The 19,297-nt window shown below is 45.1% G+C and overlaps 1 protein-coding gene across 2 annotated transcripts; it reads left to right on the top strand.

The window, feature by feature from the left end:
• Positions 1-1,671: 1,671 nt before the first annotated feature.
• Positions 1,672-19,171, top strand: Ddx23 (DEAD-box helicase 23). 2 transcript variants are annotated; one of them, XM_048365298.1, is made up of 18 exons: positions 1,672-1,753; positions 6,330-6,408; positions 7,309-7,517; positions 8,520-8,630; positions 11,167-11,260; positions 11,363-11,428; positions 11,983-12,121; positions 12,384-12,517; positions 12,691-12,803; positions 13,037-13,180; positions 13,273-13,498; positions 13,809-13,954; positions 14,648-14,825; positions 15,529-15,771; positions 16,398-16,549; positions 16,887-16,995; positions 17,681-17,855; positions 18,250-19,171. In XM_048365298.1, the coding sequence occupies exons 3-18, from the start codon at positions 7,309-7,311 to the stop codon at positions 18,471-18,473; spliced, it is 2,463 nt and encodes an 820-aa protein (XP_048221255.1). In that variant the 5' UTR covers positions 1,672-1,753; positions 6,330-6,408; the 3' UTR covers positions 18,474-19,171. The 2 variants fall into 2 exon arrangements, with proteins under 2 accessions (XP_048221255.1, XP_048221264.1); XM_048365307.1 differs by lacking the exon at positions 6,330-6,408 and having other exon boundaries at positions 1,680-1,753.
• Positions 19,172-19,297: the final 126 nt, after the last annotated feature.

Raw genomic sequence — 19,297 nt, forward strand, 5'->3', positions numbered from 1 at the left:
ATATTGTCAAGTTGGACAAGGTTTGTTATCTTTCTGGGTCTCATTTTTTTCTGTGTAGCTCAATTGGTATGGAACTTTCAACCTTTATGCCCAGCCTTCTGATTGCTGAGATTACAGGTATATGCTACACAATTCTCAGCATTTGCTTATATTTAAAGAGAATGGAGAGAGTAGCTTGAAAACAGGGAAGCATTCTGCACCCTGATGTTAAGCAAACCTGAAGGGGAATTCTTTCTTTCAACTATGGGAACTTTGAAAACATTTAAAGTCCTTGTAGGTTATAATCTCATTATCGGTAAAATGGATATAATACCAATTTTTATATTGTTATGAGAACTAAATGAAATAAGGAGAGCAGGTTAAGTGTCCAGCACAGAACTGGGCACTTAGAAGATTCTCAAGAAATAACCACAGCTCTTGTTTATCTTTGCTCTGAGTCTTTCTTATATGGGGTTCCAGAATGTGGGTGGAGCGCCCTCTTATGTTCACTATCTGAACCACACCCGCACTTCCTTTTTAGTTTTCTCTGGTTAGAAGTGGAAAAGTCAAAGGCTGCTGAATTTCTCAGAGCAGAGATGTGGGTCATTGGGCGTGATTCCCAGAGTTTTCTGATTGGGATCTAGTCTGGGGCCCTGCTTGAGAATTGGAGAAAAAATCCAGACCTACAGCCACATGAGATTGAAACAACGAAGGAGAAGAGGAGCATATGGGAAGGAAGGAGCAGATAACTTTCAGTACTCTCAACTATCCTTAGCAATGCAATCATTTGTGGGTTTTTTTGTTGTTTTGTTTGGGTGTTTTGTAACCATGTGACTAGAAGAAGAATTTTTAACCTTTTTGACTAAAGAGAAACAAAGTGATAATATGTTTGGGGGTAAGAAAGCTCAGTTAAGTACTGAACAGGGGTGTCAAAGAAGGAAAAAAGAAAAAGTATTGAGAAAGCCTAAATGGCCAGGTTCAAAAGACATAAAAATGAGAAAGCCGGGGTCTGATGGGGAATGTTGAGAAAACTGGTGCCATAGGGCCAGGAGATACCATCCTTCAGGGAGGTCTTTGGAATCCATTGTGTTAGCTCAGTTTGAGTTGCTACAATAACTGGAGTTGTTACATCACCTGAAGCAGGGTGCTAGAATGTCTTCTACCACACAAAGTGGAACTGTCCAACACATTAATAAGAGGCTACTCTTACACTCTAATTTTTAGTTTCTCTAGCTGCTAGTAATGTACCTCACAGAATTTTTGTAAAAAAAATAATTTGTTGTTGTTATTGCAGTTGTGAGTGTAATTAATTATATAATTCTGTATAATATATCGTATCATTATCTAAGGAAGTCCTTAAACTCAGTTTCCGTCCCTTCCCCCGCCCCGCCCTCCACTTATAAGCTACCTGCTAAGGCAGGGATAGTCCATTATCTGCAACTTCGAGGAGACCAGCAGATTCCAGAGAGACAGCGCCTAGAAAGCCATCTGCCGGAAAGCCGGCCCCGAGAAAACTTTATCTCCCGCAGACTTCAACCTTCGTAAGAACCACACTACCCAGGAGACCCCACGGCCCGGCTTGGCCCACGCGCCCTGCATTCTGGGGTTGGTAGTTCTAGTTATATACTGTCGGCATGCGCTGCGCAGCCTCAGGAACTCGCTTTCCCGACTTGCAGCGCGGCCGAGGTGCACCTCGGCGACCAGGAAGCAAGAAAGATGGCGACTGCGGGACGACGTTGAGGCCGCGTTAGGCGGTTCAGGCTCTGTGGTGCTGGTGAGTCCCAGGCGGTGGGGACTATTTCCACGATCTTGCAGAAGGGCGAGAGTGGGATGCGTGGTTCTTCTAGCCTCTGGATCCGGAACGAGGCGGGGAAGAACGTCCCCGGGGTGGGGGTGGGGGGCACGAGCCCCAGGAGCTGTGGCGGGCTGGAGTGGAAGGGGAGCGGGCCCCGGGGAGAAATGTTGACGGCCCGGCACAGGCCACGTTGGATGATGTAAAGGGCCCAGATTTGTGACACCTCCAGTCTGACCTTATTCCTGTTTCGATTACCTTGCTCAAGCCACATTGAAACTAGATTCTTCCCGGAACCAGCTCATGCTTTCCCGCCTCTGCGCCTCCTGTTATTATTATTTTCCCGGAAATTACTTCTTTTGTGCCCTGGATTACATATCTTCCAATTCTCCCTTCCTATATGTTAAGTCCTGTGAGCCACTTTCCTCTATGGAACCCTCCGTAATGCCCTTTTACAAATGAAGAGACACTGCTTCTGAGCCCACATCTCATGTCTCCTGCTTTTTTTTCTTTTTCTTTTTTGGTTCTCAAAGCTTCTGGTGGACAGGATTTCCTTTTGCGTAACGCCAACAGCCTTGCATCTAGTAGATGCGGAATAGATATTTTATTAAATAGGATGAATTTGCCTCTGCCCTAGGAGAACAGAGGAATTGAAGGCTGTTGGGAACCGTGGCCAGAGTCAGCATGGTTATCCAGAATAAAAGCCATCTGTATTTACTTTTCTTTTTCTTTTATTTTTTTGCTGGGCTTAGGCACTGTCCCTGAGGCTCTTTATACTCAAGGCTAACTCTCTACCACTTGAGCCACAGGGCCACTTTCAGCTTTTTCTAAATACTTTATTGAAGATAAGAATGTCATGGACTTTTTTGCCTGGCTGACTTTGAACCATAATCCTCCTCAGATCAGCCTCCTGAGTACCTAGAATTACCTGCATGAGCCACTGGTGCCCAGTTTACTATCTTTTTATTCTACTTCTCATTCTCTTCAAACTTTTGGCTCCACTCTGGTGGCTGTTTTTTCCTACAGCTACTGAAACAGTTCTTGTTAAGGTCATCAATAATTTTTTTTCCCCAAATGCCCTGGCCACCTTTTAATCTTTTTCCACTTCAATGGCTCTTGGTATAGTTGACTTCCCCCTCCTTAATAGATTTTTGGTCTCTGTGATGTTACACTTTCAAAAACAAATATTTCCTCACTGATTGTTTCTTCTTTCTGGTGGTCTTCTTTGGATCCTCCTGAGTCTGGCTTCTAAATGTTAGTGTGTTTTAGAGCTCAATTCTCTATCTCCTCTTCTATTTTCTTCTTTAACTATGATGCTTATTTAGTTAATATTCTTTAATGCCTCATGACTTTAACAGCTATCTATGTATTTAGTGACTTGAGTTTTTAATCTTTAGACTCTCGACTCTAAATTCCAAACTTGTGTTTCCTTCTGCCTTCCTGGAGCCTCTGCTCTTCCTGGATTGTCTTACTGACATCTCACACTCAATCTAGCCAGGGTGAGGCTTTTGGTTTCCCATCTGTTCATTCTTTAGTCTTCTCTGGTTGCTTCATGAATGATCTACCAACCAACTGATTGCTCAAATCGATTGAGAACCTTTCTGTCTCGTCTTTCCCTTTCTCCTTTCATTAGTAAGTCCTGTCAGCTCCGCCTCTGAAATATGCCAGAACTGTATTTCTGTTTCTGTTGACCTCCCTAGAATAAGCCTTGCTTATTCTTATGGTTCTTTAGATTGCTTAGGTTATGGTCATTCCCTTGGCATTAGCGAATTTGTTTGAGAACCCTCTGTGAGTAACAAAATCTCCAGACATGTATATATTCAAATACAATCTATGTACACCCCCCTGTCTTCTCTAGATTAATTATAACCCTGTCTCATGTGTTGTTGTTTTTTTTAGGGGAAAAAGTCTGTACATGAGCTGGGTGTTGGTGGCTCACGCTTGTAATTCTAGCTACTCAGGAGGCTGAGATGTGAGGATCGTAGTTCAAAGCCAGCCCAAGCAGAAATGTCCATGACCCATGAGACTTTTATCCCCAATAAACTACTCAGAAAAAACTGGAAGTGGCACTGTGGCTCAAGTGGTAGAGGGATAGCCCTGAGCACAAAGAGGATCAGGGATAGTGACTAGGCCCTGAGTTTCAAGCCTCAGGACCAGCAAAAAAGAAAATACAAACAAAACAAACAACAAAAAAAGCCTGTACATCTTCAGTATAGAAAGTATTTTTTGGGGGGGGATAATTTTGATCTGTGGTAAGTTGTTCTGTAGCTGCAGATGGATATTGATAGTTGACTATATTGTAATAACATTCTCAGTGTTTAAAACTATGTAGTTCTTATTTCATAATGTTAAATTGTATCTCATTACATCCTATTTAAAGATATTTTAAGGTTCCCATTGCAGTTAAGTTGAAATTCAGATGCCTCTGCCCTGGCCTATAACATATTTCATGATCTGACTCTTTCCTTCCTCATTGAATGCATATTTTGTCAGCTACTCTATGGGTAGTCTCATAAAACCACACACAAGGTCATTTTCCCTTTTTTTGTGCCAGTCCTGGGCTTGAACTCAGGGCCTGGGCGCTGACCCTGAGCTCTTTTGCTCAAGAGTACCACTCTACCACTTCAGCCATAGTTCCACTTCTGGCATTTTGATGGTTAATTGAAAATAAAGGTCTCCCAGGCTGGTATTGAACAGAGATTCTTAGAACTCTGTATTACAGGTTTGAGCCATTGGCACTCATCTCACAAATTCTGTTTTTTGCTGGTCCTTGGGCTTGAACTCCAGCTTGGGCACTGTCCCTGATCTCCTTTTGCTCAGGGATAGCACTCTACCACTTAAACCACAGCTCTACTTCTGGCTTTTTCTGTGATTAATTGGAGATAGAGTTCCATGGACTTTCCTGCCTGGGCTAGCTTTGAACCTCAGATCTCAGATCCTTAGATCTCAGACTCCTTAGGAGCTAGGTTTACAGGCATGCACCACTGGTACCCAGCTAACAAATATCTTTTTTAAACTACCAAACATGCTAAGTTAGTTCCAATGTTTAGTACTTTCTGTCCTATTTAATATGTTATTTTCTCTGATCTTTGCAAGGCTCTTTCTCTCTCTTCATTTGAATCTCAGCTTAAATGTCAACTTAAGAATTCTTCCCTGAGCCAGCTGTCTCTTGTTTGTACCCCTCCCTATCATATCACTCTATTTTATTCTTCTTTTTTTCATCCTGGGGCTTGAACTCAGGGCCTGGGCACTGTGCCTGAGTTCTTTTGTTCAAGGCTAGCACTCTACCACTTTGAGTCACATCGCCACTTCTGGTTTTCTGGTGGTTAATTGAAGATAAGAGCCTCATAGGTGGGCTGGGAATAGTGGTAGAGTGGTAGCCTAGCATGCGTGAAGCCCTGGGTTCGTTTCCTCAGATGCAAGTGGTGTTGTGGCTCATGTGGTAGAGTTGCTAGCCTTGAGCAAAAGAAGCTTAGGGACAGGAACAGTGCCCAGGCCCTGAGTTCAAGCCTCAGAACTGGCCAAATTAAAAAAAAAAAAGGGACTGATGTTGGGCTGGGAAGGTAGCTTAGTGGTAGAGTGCTTGCCTAGCATGCATGAAGCCCTGATTTCCATTTCTCAGCATCACATACACAGAAAAGGCTGCAAATGGTGCTGTGGCCCAAGTAGCAGAGTACTAACCTTGAGCAAAAGGAAGCCAGTGACAGTGCTCAGGCCCCGAGTTCAAGCCCCAAGACTGGGAGTGAAAAAAAAAAAGTCTCATGGTGACTTTTTGGCCCTGGCTAGCTTTGAAGCATGATCTTCAGATCTCAGCTTCCTGAGTAGCTAGGATTATAGGCATGAGCCACCAATACCCAGATACTTTATTCTTTTTGTTAGTGCTCATTATCATTTGAAATTCTTGGCTACCCTAGAATTTAAGATTATGAATTTAGAGACTTTGTTATGTTTATTATTGTATATCCAGTACATAGCACAATTTCTGGCACCTAGCAGGTGCTCAGTGAATATAGAATTTGAACTCGGGGCTTTGAGCTTACTAAGCTGGTGCTCTGACATTTGAGCTATGCCTCCAGTCTGCCTTTTGTTGCTTAGTTTGGAGATGGCACTTAGCGAATTTTTCTACCTGGGCTGACTTTGAACGTTCATTCTCCAGATCTTAGCCTCTTATGTAGCTAGGATGACAGACACAATCTGTTGGTGCCCTGCCATTTTCTTGTGCAAGAAGCATTATAAGTTGAAGCCTTGATTTCAGTTGAACTATTCAGTGAAAAAAAATTCTGAGAAATGTATCCCAAGTCATAAGGATGATAAGGATGGAAAACGTGGATATAGGCAGAAATGCTGGCTGAATTAGGTTTCTTAGTCCCATTGACAGTATTGTAAGGTGTTCATTGTTGCCCAGGTGGGAAGGGGCTAGATCCAATTTTTGCTCAAACACTTTATGAGACAAGGTAACATAGACCATCTGTGAAAATATCAGTAGGGAATGTGAGTCAGGAATTTTTTTAATTTGGGGAAGTTTGTTGTTTAATGTTTTCTCTTGAAATAATTTTAGATTTCCAGAACAGTGGGGGAAAATGTGCATGGAGGTCCTGTGTCCCCTTAGTCAAGTTTCTCCCATCGCTTAACTAGAGGTACAGTTCTTTTAATCTGAGTAAAAGCATGTTTGTCCTTTTAAGTTCACATTTTTTGTGCTGATTCTAATATAGATTTCAAATTGAGCATTATCTCTTTTGAGCTTCCTTTATGAACCCAAGAGAATTGATTTCCCTTAGATGAGTTTATGTTGACTGGTCCTGATGGGCTAGCATGTCTGGTAGACTCCTAAGAAATAAATTCCCAAGGAAGGTAAGAAATACGTGGGATGTCTCTAGAAATAGCTGGTACACTACTCATTCACTAATGTATTTTTAATATTCTTTTGTAGTCTACTGACAAAAATGTTGCATATTCATTGCATGTATTTAGAAGTATATACATAAAAAGGGTATTATTGTATAGTAATTATAGTATTATTGTATAGTAATACAGGTGGGCTCTGAAGCCAGACTCTGCTATTTACAACCTGTGTGGTCTCAGGGAAGTTCATTTATGTACCTGAACTTTAGTTCTTATCTATAAAGAGGCACATATATTCTATACCTACACTCATTTTGAGGTTTAGTATTACATGTTATAAGTACTCTTTTTTAAAAAAATAATTATTATAAAGGTGATTTACGGAGGGGTTACAGTTATTTAAGTCGAGTAAAGAGTGCATTTCTAGGGCTGGGGATATAGCCTAGTGGCAAGAGTGCCTACCTCATATACATGAGGCCCTGGGTTCGATTCCCCAGCAGCACATATACAGAAAATGGCCAGAAGTGGCGCTGTGGCTCAAGTGGCAGAGTGCTAGCCTTGAGCAAAAAGAAGCCAGGGACAGTGCTCAGGCCCTGAGTCCAAGCCCCAGGACTGGCCAAAAAAAAAAAAAAAGAGTGCATTTCTTTTTGGACAATGTTGCCCCTTCCCTCAGTAATAAGTACTCTTAACAATAGATGGCAGGAGAGCTGGCTGACAAAAAGGACCGAGATGTATCACCCTCCAAGGAGGAAAGGAAGCGATCTCGTACTCCTGACAGAGAGCGGGATAGAGACAGGGACCGGAAGTCTTCCCCATCTAAAGATAGGAAGCGGCATCGTTCAAGGGATAGACGTCGAGGAGGCAGCCGTTCGCGTTCCCGTTCTCGTTCTAAGTCTACAGAAAGGTAAAATGACTGCATGTCCCTTGTATGAGAAGGGAGAGCACAGATCAAACTCTTGTGTAGTTCTTATGTGTGCTTTTAATACGTGAATCTACCCGTCCCAATGGAACCTGCAAGAAGTGTTTGCAGTTTCCCTCAGGGACCCAGACTTTCTTTCTTGAGAGATGCAGTCTTTCTACATCTCTCAGGCCATTGTCAAACTTCAGATCCTCTGTCTTACCCTCTCGATTGTGGGGATTACAGTCTTATACCACCGTATCTTGCTTAATGACCTAGTTCTTAGAGGGAGCTCGCATGTTGAAGGTTGAGATAATAGAAGATAGTTCAGCTGTTCACATAATCCATGGTCTGTTACCACAGTACTTAGCAGTACAGTTCTCATCTGTGTGATCTTGGAGTTCCCTTGTAACTTCCCTGGGAAATACATTCTCCAATCTGTAAAACATTACTTCAGGGCTGGGAATATGGCCTAGTGGCAAGAGTGCTTGCCTCATATACATGAAGCTCTAGGTTCAGTTTCTCAGCACCACATATATAGGAACGGCCAGAAGTGGCGCTGTGGCTCAAGCAGCAAAGTGCTAGCCTTGAGCAAAAGGAAGCCAGGGACAGTGCTCAAGCCCTGAGTTCAAGGCCCAGGACTGGCACACACACACACACAAAAAAACACCAAACATTACTTCAGGGAGAAAAGTCCATGGGAACTCAGGGATACAGAGAAAGTAAGATACTCAGGAAGATACTCTTTCTCTCTGTCTTTTTTTTTTTTTTTTTTTGCCAGTAGTGGGACTTAACTCGGCTTGCTTGCCCAGCTGGTACCCTACCACTTCAGCCATGCTTCTAGTTTGACTTTTCCTAGTTTTGGAGATGAGGATTTGTAGACTTTTCTGTTTGAGTTGGCTTCAAACATCAATCTTCTAGATCTCAGCCTCGTGAATAGCTAGGTTTAAAGGCATGAGCCCCTGGTGCCCAGCTCCTAAGTGATTGCTTAAATTTACTGTCTTCTAGAGATCGGAGGCACAAAGAACGTGAACGAGATAAAGAACGGGATCGGAATAAGAAGGACAGAGATCGAGACAAGGATGGACACAGACGGGACAAGGACCGGAAGCGATCCAGGTACTTGAGGAATAAGAGTTTTGGAGGATGCTCCCATCTGGCTCAGCTACCTCAGCTCCATAGGAGAGAGTCAGTTTGTCTTAGTATATCTGACAGATACTTACTGTCTTCCTTAGCACATCTTTGTTCTTTTTTTTTTTTTTCTCCTGTGCTGGTACCAGGGCTTACACTCGGGACTTTACATATATTACTGCTCACATTTTTTTTTGCCCCTCACAACTGGTGTTCTACCACTTGAGCCATACCTCCAATGATGCATTTTGCTGGTTAACTGGAGAGAGTTTTATGGGCTTTTCTGCCCAGGCTGACTTTGAACCTTTCTTGATCCTCAGCTCTCACCCTCCTACATAGCTAGGATCACAGGCATGCAAGCCACCAGAGCCTGGTGCTTATCTTCTTAAGAAAGCATAATGGGGCTAGGAATGTGGCTTAGTGGTAGAGTGCTTGCCTAGCATGCATGAAGCCCTGGGTTCGATTCCTCAGCACCACATAAACAGAAAAGGCTGGAAGTTGTGCTATGGCTCAAGAGGTAGAGTGCTAGCCTAAGCATAATGGTTAGTGAAGTAACAAAATAACTTCTAACGCAGTATATATTAGTTGTGCAGGGGTGTTTTACTGTAGCATTTCCCAACCAACCTCACCTCCTTTTACTTGGTTTGTTTTTGTTTGTGTTTGTGTGTGTGTGTGTGTGAGTGTGAGAGAGATACCAGGATTTGATTTGAACTGAGTGTTTCTTGATTCCTCAGCTGGTGCTCTACCACTTGAGTGGTGTCTTCAGCCTGACTCTTAGCTGGTTATTTTGGAGATGGAGTTTTAGACTTTTTTTGCCAAGATGATTTTCAGTTGTGATCCTCTGGATTTTGACTTCCTGAGTAGCGAGAATTACAGGTGTGAGCCACTGACAGCTGGCTCCCTTCCCCCTTCTTCAGGTCTTCTTCTATTTTCCTTTGTACATATAAAGTACTGCTGACCATGTGCACCCTCATTCACCCTCAAAGAGCCTGTTTTACTCTTATCACTATTTTTTTTTAGCATGTATGACTTGTACTTGTACTTGTATTTCACCATGGTACTTTGCACATGCATATATTATATTTTAATCATAACAATCCCCTCTATTGCTTTATTGTTCCCTGTATTTCCATCCCTGTGTTGTTCAACAGCTTTCACTTGATTTTTCTTTTTGCCACAAAATGTTTTTATTTGCTCTAAGAAGAATGTAATTTTTTGTGTGTAGCAAAGAGATATAGAGGCAATTAAAATAATCTGTACTAAAACTTAAGGCAGTGACATTTCTTATGCTATCTTCATACATAGATGTAATGTATTTCGATACTATGCACATTCCATCATTTGCAGCTTGTTCTTGGACCTTAAAAATTAATTTGACTTTTTATTTTGGCAGTGCCAGGGGCTTACACGTGCTAATCAAGTGCTCTACTACTGAGCTGCATCTCCAACCTAGAAATTAATTTGGAAAGATTACCAGTCTACAAGACTTTCTGATAGCTTTATTATATCATTCAGTTTCTGTCCAGGATATACCGCCTGTAGTTATTAAATGAGCTTAATGCCTGGCGTCTTAATCTCTTCCCTCTGAAAATTTATATAAAATTCTTATCAGATTCTGACTAGGAAGGTTAAAAGTCAAGGCAAAGTACAGAATGCTCTTAACAGAACCTCAGTAGGGTTCTTTGAGAGTGCTCATGGAGTAAGCAGACTCAGGCATGGGGAAAGGATTACTGGGACTGATAGAAAGGACCGATGATGAGGGGAATAAACAACAGTATCTCTTTGGCACCTGTTGGGGGATTCCAGTGATCTAGGCTCAATCCAGTGAATATTATAAAATTAAGGAATATTGTTTTTCAGTGCATAAACTGCTGTTGGAAAAAAATTTTTTTTGGTTGGTTATGGGACTTGAAACCAGAGAGTAGACACAACACTGATTTTTTGTGCTCAAGGCTAGCACTCCACCACTTGAGCCACAGGACCACTCTGGTTTTTGAGGGCTTAATTTAGAGATCAGAGTCTCAGGGGTCTATTCTGCCTGGGCTGGCTTTGAACCATGATCTTCAGATCTCAGCTTCCTGAGTAGCTAGGATTACAGGTGTGAAACACTGGCATCCGGCTACTTCTGGCATTTCAGTGCTTAATTGGGGATAAGAATCATATGGACTTTCCTTCCCTGGGTTAGCTTTGGACCATGATACCCAGATCTCAGCCTCCTAAGTAGTTAGGATTACAGGTGTTAGCACCCAGCTTGGAATTTTCTATGTTTGTAGTGAAGTCTCCTTTCCAGAAGAGGATAAACAGTCAGGAAAGGAGGTTCAAGTAAAATGGGGCCAAGACAGGCCATAATTAGTTTTACGAGTAGACAGAAGGCTTAGACTTCTGGACATGCATGATGAATGACCATGGCCCAGTCTTACTGAGTCATGGGAAAACTTCCATCCTCTTCAAGGGGCTCAGCCTGAACCTTCTCCAGGACTGGGATAAACAATTACGAGGACCTGTCTGTTTTTTTTCCTTAAAGCCTATCTCCTGGCCGAGGAAAAGATTTTAAATCTCGGAAGGATAGAGACTCTAAGAAGGATGAAGAGGATGAACATGGTGATAAAAAGCCTAAGGTAAAGAATGGGAATTTTTTTTTTCCTTCTTCAGCTTGAGTTCTGCTTTGTTGATCCACAGGGAGAGTCTTTATGAACTTAACTCCTATGTCTTGTCTTCAGGCCCAACCACTATCCTTGGAGGAACTACTGGCCAAGAAAAAGGCTGAGGAAGAAGCTGAGGCTAAGGTAAGAACTCAGTGGTCTGATTTAGTGTGTTCTGGCTTCCATAACAAAACAGAACAGCAACAGAAATTTATTTTCTCATAGCTCTGGAAGTTTAAAGTCAAAATCAATATACCACTACGGTTATTTCTTTTGAGGTACTTGCCCTGGCTTGTAGATACCTTTTTCCTCTTCCTCTGTCTTCACATCATCTTTTTGTGTCCTCTTGCCCCGAGTGTCTGTGTGTGTGTCCAGATTTCTTCTTATAAAGACTTCACTTGCATCAGCCTCAACTGAGACTAAATGATCAAGCCTAATAAATAGGCTTATTTTTATAAAGGCCCTGCCTCCAAGTACATCTTGAGGTAGTAGGGATTAGAGATTCAACGTGTAAATATGGGGAGTGGGGACATCATGTAACCCAGTTCTAGGCCTGCTATTTGTGTTTTTTCTCAACAGGTTTAATGCCTGAGAAAATGTTTTTCTATTTTTCTGTGGCTCCCTGTGGTCTCTCTAGCAGTGATGTGATTGTTCCCAGCTCCCATAGCCTTTGTTAATAATTCCCATCTGTTTTGTAGCCCAAGTTCCTCTCCAAAGCAGAGCGGGAGGCTGAAGCTCTAAAGCGGCGACAGCAGGAGGTAGAGGAGCGGCAGAGGATGCTGGAGGAAGAGAGGAAGAAAAGGAAACAGTTTCAAGACTTGGGCAGGAAGATGCTCGGTTCGTCTTTTCTTCCTTGTATCAGAGGAGTGGGATAGGATTATAGTGTCACCTTCAGAGAGATAAAAAGCTGCTTACCCAACCATTGGGAAAAGGAAGGGAGGGGGTGGGAGTGTATGAGAAAAATGTTAGCTCTCCTTTTTCCCGTTATCATAAATCTACCCCTGTTTTTCACGGGGTCCCATTGTCTGGATTTTCCTCCATTGCCTCTCCTTTCTCTTCTCTTGAGCTCTTCAGCAGCATTTCTTTGTTTGATCTGCAGAAGACCCTCAGGAACGGGAACGTCGAGAACGCAGGGAGAGAATGGAGCGGGAGACCAATGGGAATGAGGATGAGGAAGGGCGGCAGAAGATCCGCGAAGAGAAGGATAAGAGCAAGGAACTGCATGCCATTAAGGTGCAGGCCTTGGCTCCATCTTATCCCTATTTACACACACACACACACACACACACACACCCCACACCCCACACCCCCTCCCCACCCCCACGGCTTAGTTATTTGGCCATTGTAACGTCTGCATGTGAGATCTGGGCATAGAGGTTCATGGGCTTTGTGCTCTTCCCTGTCAGGAGCGTTACCTGGGTGGCATCAAAAAACGGCGGCGAACGAGGCATCTCAATGACCGCAAGTTTGTCTTTGAGTGGGATGCATCTGAGGATACCTCTATCGACTACAATCCCTTGTGAGTGGCTCTTGGCCTGCAGGCTGGGGCTTTGGCACTAGGCAGGCCTAGACAGAGACAACAGAAGTAAGAAAAGTAAGGTGAGCTGGGATGGGGAAATTGGTAGACTAACATTCAGCCAGCTTTATGGACACAGAAAGATGCTGGCCAGGGAGGAGAACTGACATGTTGGCTGTCTGCCCTTCCCTCCTGCTGCTGTAACTACAGCTTTTCCTCCTCTGACTCAATCTCAGGTACAAAGAACGGCACCAGGTGCAGTTGTTAGGGCGAGGCTTCATTGCTGGCATCGACCTAAAGCAACAGAAACGAGAGCAGTCACGTTTCTATGGAGACCTAATGGAGAAGAGGAGAACCCTGGAAGAAAAGGAGCAGGAAGAGTGAGTGATTGGGGCTAGGGCTGGCTGGGGAGGGCACAGACTCTACCAGAAGTAAGATCCTGATTCTGTTTAATTCTGGTACCTTGCTCCAGAGCAAGACTCCGCAAGCTTCGTAAGAAGGAAGCCAAGCAACGCTGGGATGATCGCCATTGGTCTCAGAAGAAGTTAGATGAGATGACAGACAGGGACTGGCGGATCTTCCGCGAGGACTATAGCATCACCACCAAAGGTGGCAAGATTCCCAATCCCATCCGATCCTGGAAAGACTCTTCTCTGCCCCCACACATTCTGGAGGTCATTGATAAGTGTGGCTACAAGGTAAGGAAGGGCAGATTATTGGCCCTTGAGATCTGCCCCTCCCTACATTCTAGTTTGGGAATCCACAGCTTTGTTGTTTAACTATTTGGTACCTTTTCTGTGCATGGGCATCAAACTGACAATGTGGATCACTTTCTGGTGGAAGTCTTGACTTATAGGAATGGTGTTTCTTATTGGGCCTCCTTTCCTGCAAACTATACTTGGTATCCTCTGAAATATATCACACTTGCATATGTGCCCACTGTATTAGCAGTAGCTCAAGTGGTGTAATCCTCTCTATTTCCATTACCCTTGTTCTTGATTACTGTAGGAACCAACACCTATCCAGCGTCAGGCGATCCCCATTGGGCTACAGAATCGTGATATCATTGGTGTGGCTGAGACTGGCAGTGGCAAGACAGCAGCCTTCCTTATTCCTTTGCTGGTCTGGATCACCACGCTCCCCAAAATTGACAGGTGGCGTCCGCTGGCATCAGTTGGGGTGGGTTTGTCTGGGTAGGAAAGATAGAAACGGCAAATAAATGTTTAGTGGACCTTTGGGTTTTTTGTTTAGTTTGCCAGTCATGGGCTTAAATTCGGGGCCTGGCACTGTCCCTGAGCTTCATTTACTCAAGGCTAGCACTGGAGCCACAGCGCCACTTCCAACTTTTTCTGTTATTGTTGTACTGAAGAATCAAACCAGGGACTTCATGCATGCTAGGCAAGCACTCTACCACTGAGCCACATTCCCAGCCTCTGATTTTTTAAATTCATTTTTAAATTTTTGGTGCCCGTCCAGGGGCTTGAATGCAGGGCATAGGTGCTGCCCCTTGAGCTTCTTTTTGCTGAAAGATAGCACTCTACCTCTTACCACAACTCCATTTCCGGCTTTTTTGGTTGATTAATTGGAGATAAGAATTTCATGGACTTTCCTGCCTTGGCTGGCTTTGAACCACAATCCTCAGATCTCAGCTTCCTAAGTAGCTAGGATTGCAGGTGTGAGCCCCTGGCACCCAGCCAGTCTCTGGTTTTTGAGTGGGATCATTATAGCCTTCTCCCATCAGCCTGCCTGTTCTCATAGCTACCCTAAGAGTGTCTTTGTCTTGCTCCTGTTTGTGGTTAAATAAGAACCAAAGCTCATGAAGCTGTGGAACACCCCTTTTACCACAGGATCGAAGAGTCAGACCAGGGCCCTTATGCCATCATCCTCGCTCCCACCCGCGAGCTGGCTCAGCAGATTGAGGAAGAGACCATCAAGTTTGGGAAGCCGCTAGGCATCCGCACTGTGGCTGTCATTGGTGGCATCTCCAGAGAAGACCAAGGCTTCAGACTCCGAATGGGTTGTGAGGTTTGTTCTAGCCGGCAGCCATCTGCTGTTGGGAAAGGCTGTGCCTTAGGGATTTGTTTCAAGTTTCTCGACGAGATATGTAGTAAAATGAAGAAAGGTCTAGGTCTGTGTATTAATCACTGAGAATATGTACTAAGGATTTTATATCTATCTCTACCTATTTCTCTATATATTACACACACACATGCTCATTCTCTTGTTCCCCTTATGAGAGTAGGAAGCCATATCTTCATTTTAAATGAAATTGAGGCTTGGGGTAATAACTTGTTTGAAATCCCTCACAGCTGGCCATGGGCCATATGTAAGAGGGAACGGTTCCTATACAGTGCCTGTGCTCTTACCACTTTCCCAGATCATGTCATTGACTTTGATCATGTCTGCTGTAGGAATAGAGCCTTGTGTAGACTTCAGTGTAATTCCTTTATGCAGCCTCTTCCATAGTATTCCTGTTCCATCTAAGAAAGTTCCTTCTGATCTTGCTTCCTGTTGAATCCCTAGATCTTCCATAGAAACCCCATTTATTCCTAAAAAAGAAAAACCCAAGGCAGCAACAAGTGATTTCATGTTAGTTTTCAGGAGCCTTCACTGTCAAACCTGAATGGAAGTTGGGGTCCAAGCTCCTTAGCATTGAGTTGTGTTGGCCAAGAAGATATGTGGTTCACAGTAGAGAAAGGGAGTGCTATATGATTACACTGTTTCCCAGATTGTGATCGCCACCCCAGGACGTCTCATTGATGTGCTGGAGAATCGCTACCTGGTGCTGAGCCGCTGTACCTATGTGGTTCTGGATGAGGCCGACAGGATGATTGACATGGGCTTTGAGCCGGATGTCCAGAAGATCCTGGAGCACATGCCTGTCAGCAACCAGAAGCCAGACACGGATGAGGCTGAGGACCCTGAAAAAATGTTGGCCAACTTTGAGTCAGGAAAACACAAGTACCGCCAAGTAAGTCTCCTTCCTTGGGTTTGGGGAAAGTTGGGCAAGTTTCTAAACCTGCTCTTAGCCCCTTCTTGCCTAGGATGGACCCAGGTACATGTTTCCGGAGTAATGAGGTGTGCCTAGGTCCAACTCTCTGATATTCTAGGGTGGGGCCATTTAACTTAGCCTGGACCACAGGTGCTAACAGATGCTCTTAGACTTTCCTGACATCATAAGATGCGCCTTGGGGAACAGGTAGTGGGGAAAGATGGAAAGGTAGACAACACCATTTTCTGTTTTGTTTTGTTTTTTGGGGGGGCCAGTCCTGGGCCTTGGACTCAGGGCCTGAGCACTGTCCCTGGCTTCTTCCCGCTCAAGGCTAGCACTCTGCCACTTGAGCCACAGCGCCGCTTCTGGCCGTTTTCTGTATATGTGGTGCTGGGGAATCGAACCTAGGGCCTCGTGTATCCGAGGCAGGCACTCTTGCCACTAGGCTATATCCCCAGCCCCGACAACACCATTTTCTAACGTGACAGTTACCAGACTTACTGCAAGACTCCTAGGTTCTTCAACCTGGGCTTAGCCGCCTGTGGTGACAGTGGGCTATATGGTTACATCTGTTGGGCCCAAGGCTGACCCTCCTGTTTCCATAGACAGTCATGTTCACAGCCACCATGCCCCCAGCAGTGGAGCGTCTAGCCAGGAGCTATCTTCGACGACCTGCCGTGGTATACATTGGCTCTGCAGGGAAGCCCCATGAACGTGTGGAACAGAAGGTCTTCCTCATGTCAGAGTCAGAAAAGAGGTACAGGCACAGCTGAGTTGGGGGAACTTTGGTGGAGAGCTACCAGGGCATTGAGAACTTCCTTTTGATTTGGTTTTTATGCCAGTACTTGGATTTGAACCCAAGGCCTGTGCTTTTTTCTTTTTTTGTTTTTCCTTGTGGCTGGCAATCTGCCCCTTGAGCCATACTTGCAGTCTATGAAAACTTCTTTCATGATGAGGGGTGGCTATGGTGTGATTGCTCTGCTGTGAAGAGTTGTGTGTTCTTCAGAATGGCACAGCATCAAGAGCCCTGGCACTGGTGTTCGTAGGTCAAGACTGGAGTACTCTACATCTCATGTTTCTCTTCCTCTTCCCAGGAAAAAGCTGCTGGCGATCTTGGAACAAGGCTTTGATCCACCCATCATCATTTTCGTCAACCAGAAGAAGGGTTGTGACGTGTTGGCCAAGTCCCTGGAGAAGATGGGGGTATGTTTGCTGGAGAGTCTGGTCTCAATTGTGTTGTCTTGTGAAGGTGCCTCCTGGGCACCTGCTTTCAATTCTCACCTAGTCCTTAACCTTGTGAGTACCAGCAAGTCAGGGCCAAAGGGAAAAGGGCAGTGTGAGGAGCTAGCTAAGGGGAACTGATCATTTGCTAACACTCCCTTCTGTCCAGCCAAAGCTGTGGGTAGGTGCTACTGGGGAAGCTTTCCAGACACATCGAGGCAGGATATGAGGGTGTGGGCTGGAGTAGGTGGGCCTGCTTGTGTTTGTGTGTGTTGGAAAGAGGAGTGACTGGGTCAGGAGGGAGGTGTTGATAATCAGTGCCCTAGTACTACTGCTTGAGGGGAAGAGGGTGTCTTCACCATTTGACTCTTCAGTTTTCTTGAAGTGTTTGATCTTTGCTTTCCACCCTAATCTCCCTCTTTTCTGTTTCTGTCTGGTTCCACATCTATCAGACTGATTTGCTTTTAACCTTACCTCTGTCTGTCCTTGGCCCACCCCACCTTCTCTCCCATCCCTTGTTTCAGCTCACCTGCACTCTCCCTCTCTTGCTCTTGCTTTCTTGCTTTTCTCTTACCTGTGTCCCTCCCCAATCCTTCCTCCATGTCCGCATCCCCCCCTCTTGTGCCGGCCTGTGAGCCCATTGCTCTCTTCACCATTCTTCCAACAGTACAATGCTTGTACACTGCATGGTGGAAAAGGCCAGGAGCAGCGAGAGTTTGCACTGTCCAACCTCAAGGCTGGGGCCAAGGATATTTTGGTGGCTACAGACGTGGCTGGTCGTGGTATTGATATCCAAGATGTATCTATGGTTGTCAACTATGACATGGCCAAAAATATTGAAGGTAAGTACAGGGGAAGTCAGCTTCCATCCAGGGTGAAAGAGTCCTTACCTCCTCCCACTCAGAGACATTGCTGTGCCGGGAGTTGCGTAGCTGTCACCTCAGGATGGTTGTCCCCACCTGAGGTGCTCCTCGCCAGCTCCACTGCATTTAGTCTCCCAGCACATGGGGTGACACTTCTATCTGCAGAGATGTGCAGAACCTGGATCCTGGAGACACTTCCAGTCAGTAGGGAAGTGGGGAGGGCAGGCAGCCAGCAGTGGAAAGTTTTATGCCAGATGCATTTCCTGCCTGTGGGGGTGTGGTAGGAGGAAGACACCTCTATGGGTGGACACATTGGCCAGTAGTCACCAGAGTATCTGGTCTGGTCCCGAATGATGTTCCTCCTGCTCCCTAGATTATATCCACCGCATCGGCCGCACTGGACGAGCAGGCAAGAGCGGGGTGGCCATCACCTTCCTCACCAAGGAGGACTCAGCTGTGTTCTACGAACTGAAGCAAGCCATCCTGGAGAGCCCCGTGTCTTCTTGCCCCCCAGAGCTAGCCAACCACCCCGACGCCCAGCATAAACCAGGCACCATCCTCACCAAGAAGCGCCGGGAAGAGACCATCTTTGCTTGACACAGAACTCTTCTGTTGGGTTTACGGGTGCACTCTGAAGCTGCCTGGGGCCTGCTCTTCGGGATCTTCACACCCCACTTTCCAGGTTCTCACTCCTGGGCTATGGGAGTGGAGGAAACAGACTCCCTGGTCTAGACTCACTCAGGGCAAGAGGCCTGAATGTGAGGCCGCAAAAGGATGGGAAGTTGCTGGAGGCAAGGAGAACCAATTCATCAGATTTGGGCTCAGTTTTGCCTTTTGCAGGGGCCTTGGAATGGATACTGGACCATCAGCTCCTGCCAGCCAGGTTATGGGGAAGCTGGTTGACACTACCCCCTACCCCCCCAGGCCAGGCCTCCTGGATGGGCCCTCCTTCAGCACAAGACTCGTGCGTAATAACCATGTGCAGTGCAGCAGCGTCATTGCCCTAGCTGGCCCAGGGGACCCCGCACCAGGAAGGTGGTGGGCCTTGGACTCTGTCTTTTTGACAGCTGATTTTCCATTTGGAGCTTTTAGAACTGTGCACGTGCCAAGGGGTGCTGTGCACTCTAGGCATCCCTCCCCCCGGGGATTTTCTTTCTTTTTTTTTTTTAAAGTAGATATGGGGGCAGAGTGAACTGGCTGTGACCATCTTGAAGTCACTGAGTGAAATTTTGGTTTTTTATTCTCTGAGAAGATAAGTTTGTATGTTCTGAGAATAAATAATACATGAACATTAAGGTTATGTCTAGTTCTTGCTGAATTCACCTCCCAGTTTCTCCCTGGTACCACGGAGAACAGGAGGGGTGGAGCTGGGCACAGTGGGTTGGCTGGGAAAATGAATCACATTGAGATGAAGGTTTAGA

The sequence above is a fragment of the Perognathus longimembris genome, chromosome 1, assembly GCF_023159225.1.
Source record: "Perognathus longimembris pacificus isolate PPM17 chromosome 1, ASM2315922v1, whole genome shotgun sequence".
Lineage (NCBI taxonomy): Eukaryota > Metazoa > Chordata > Mammalia > Rodentia > Heteromyidae > Perognathus > Perognathus longimembris.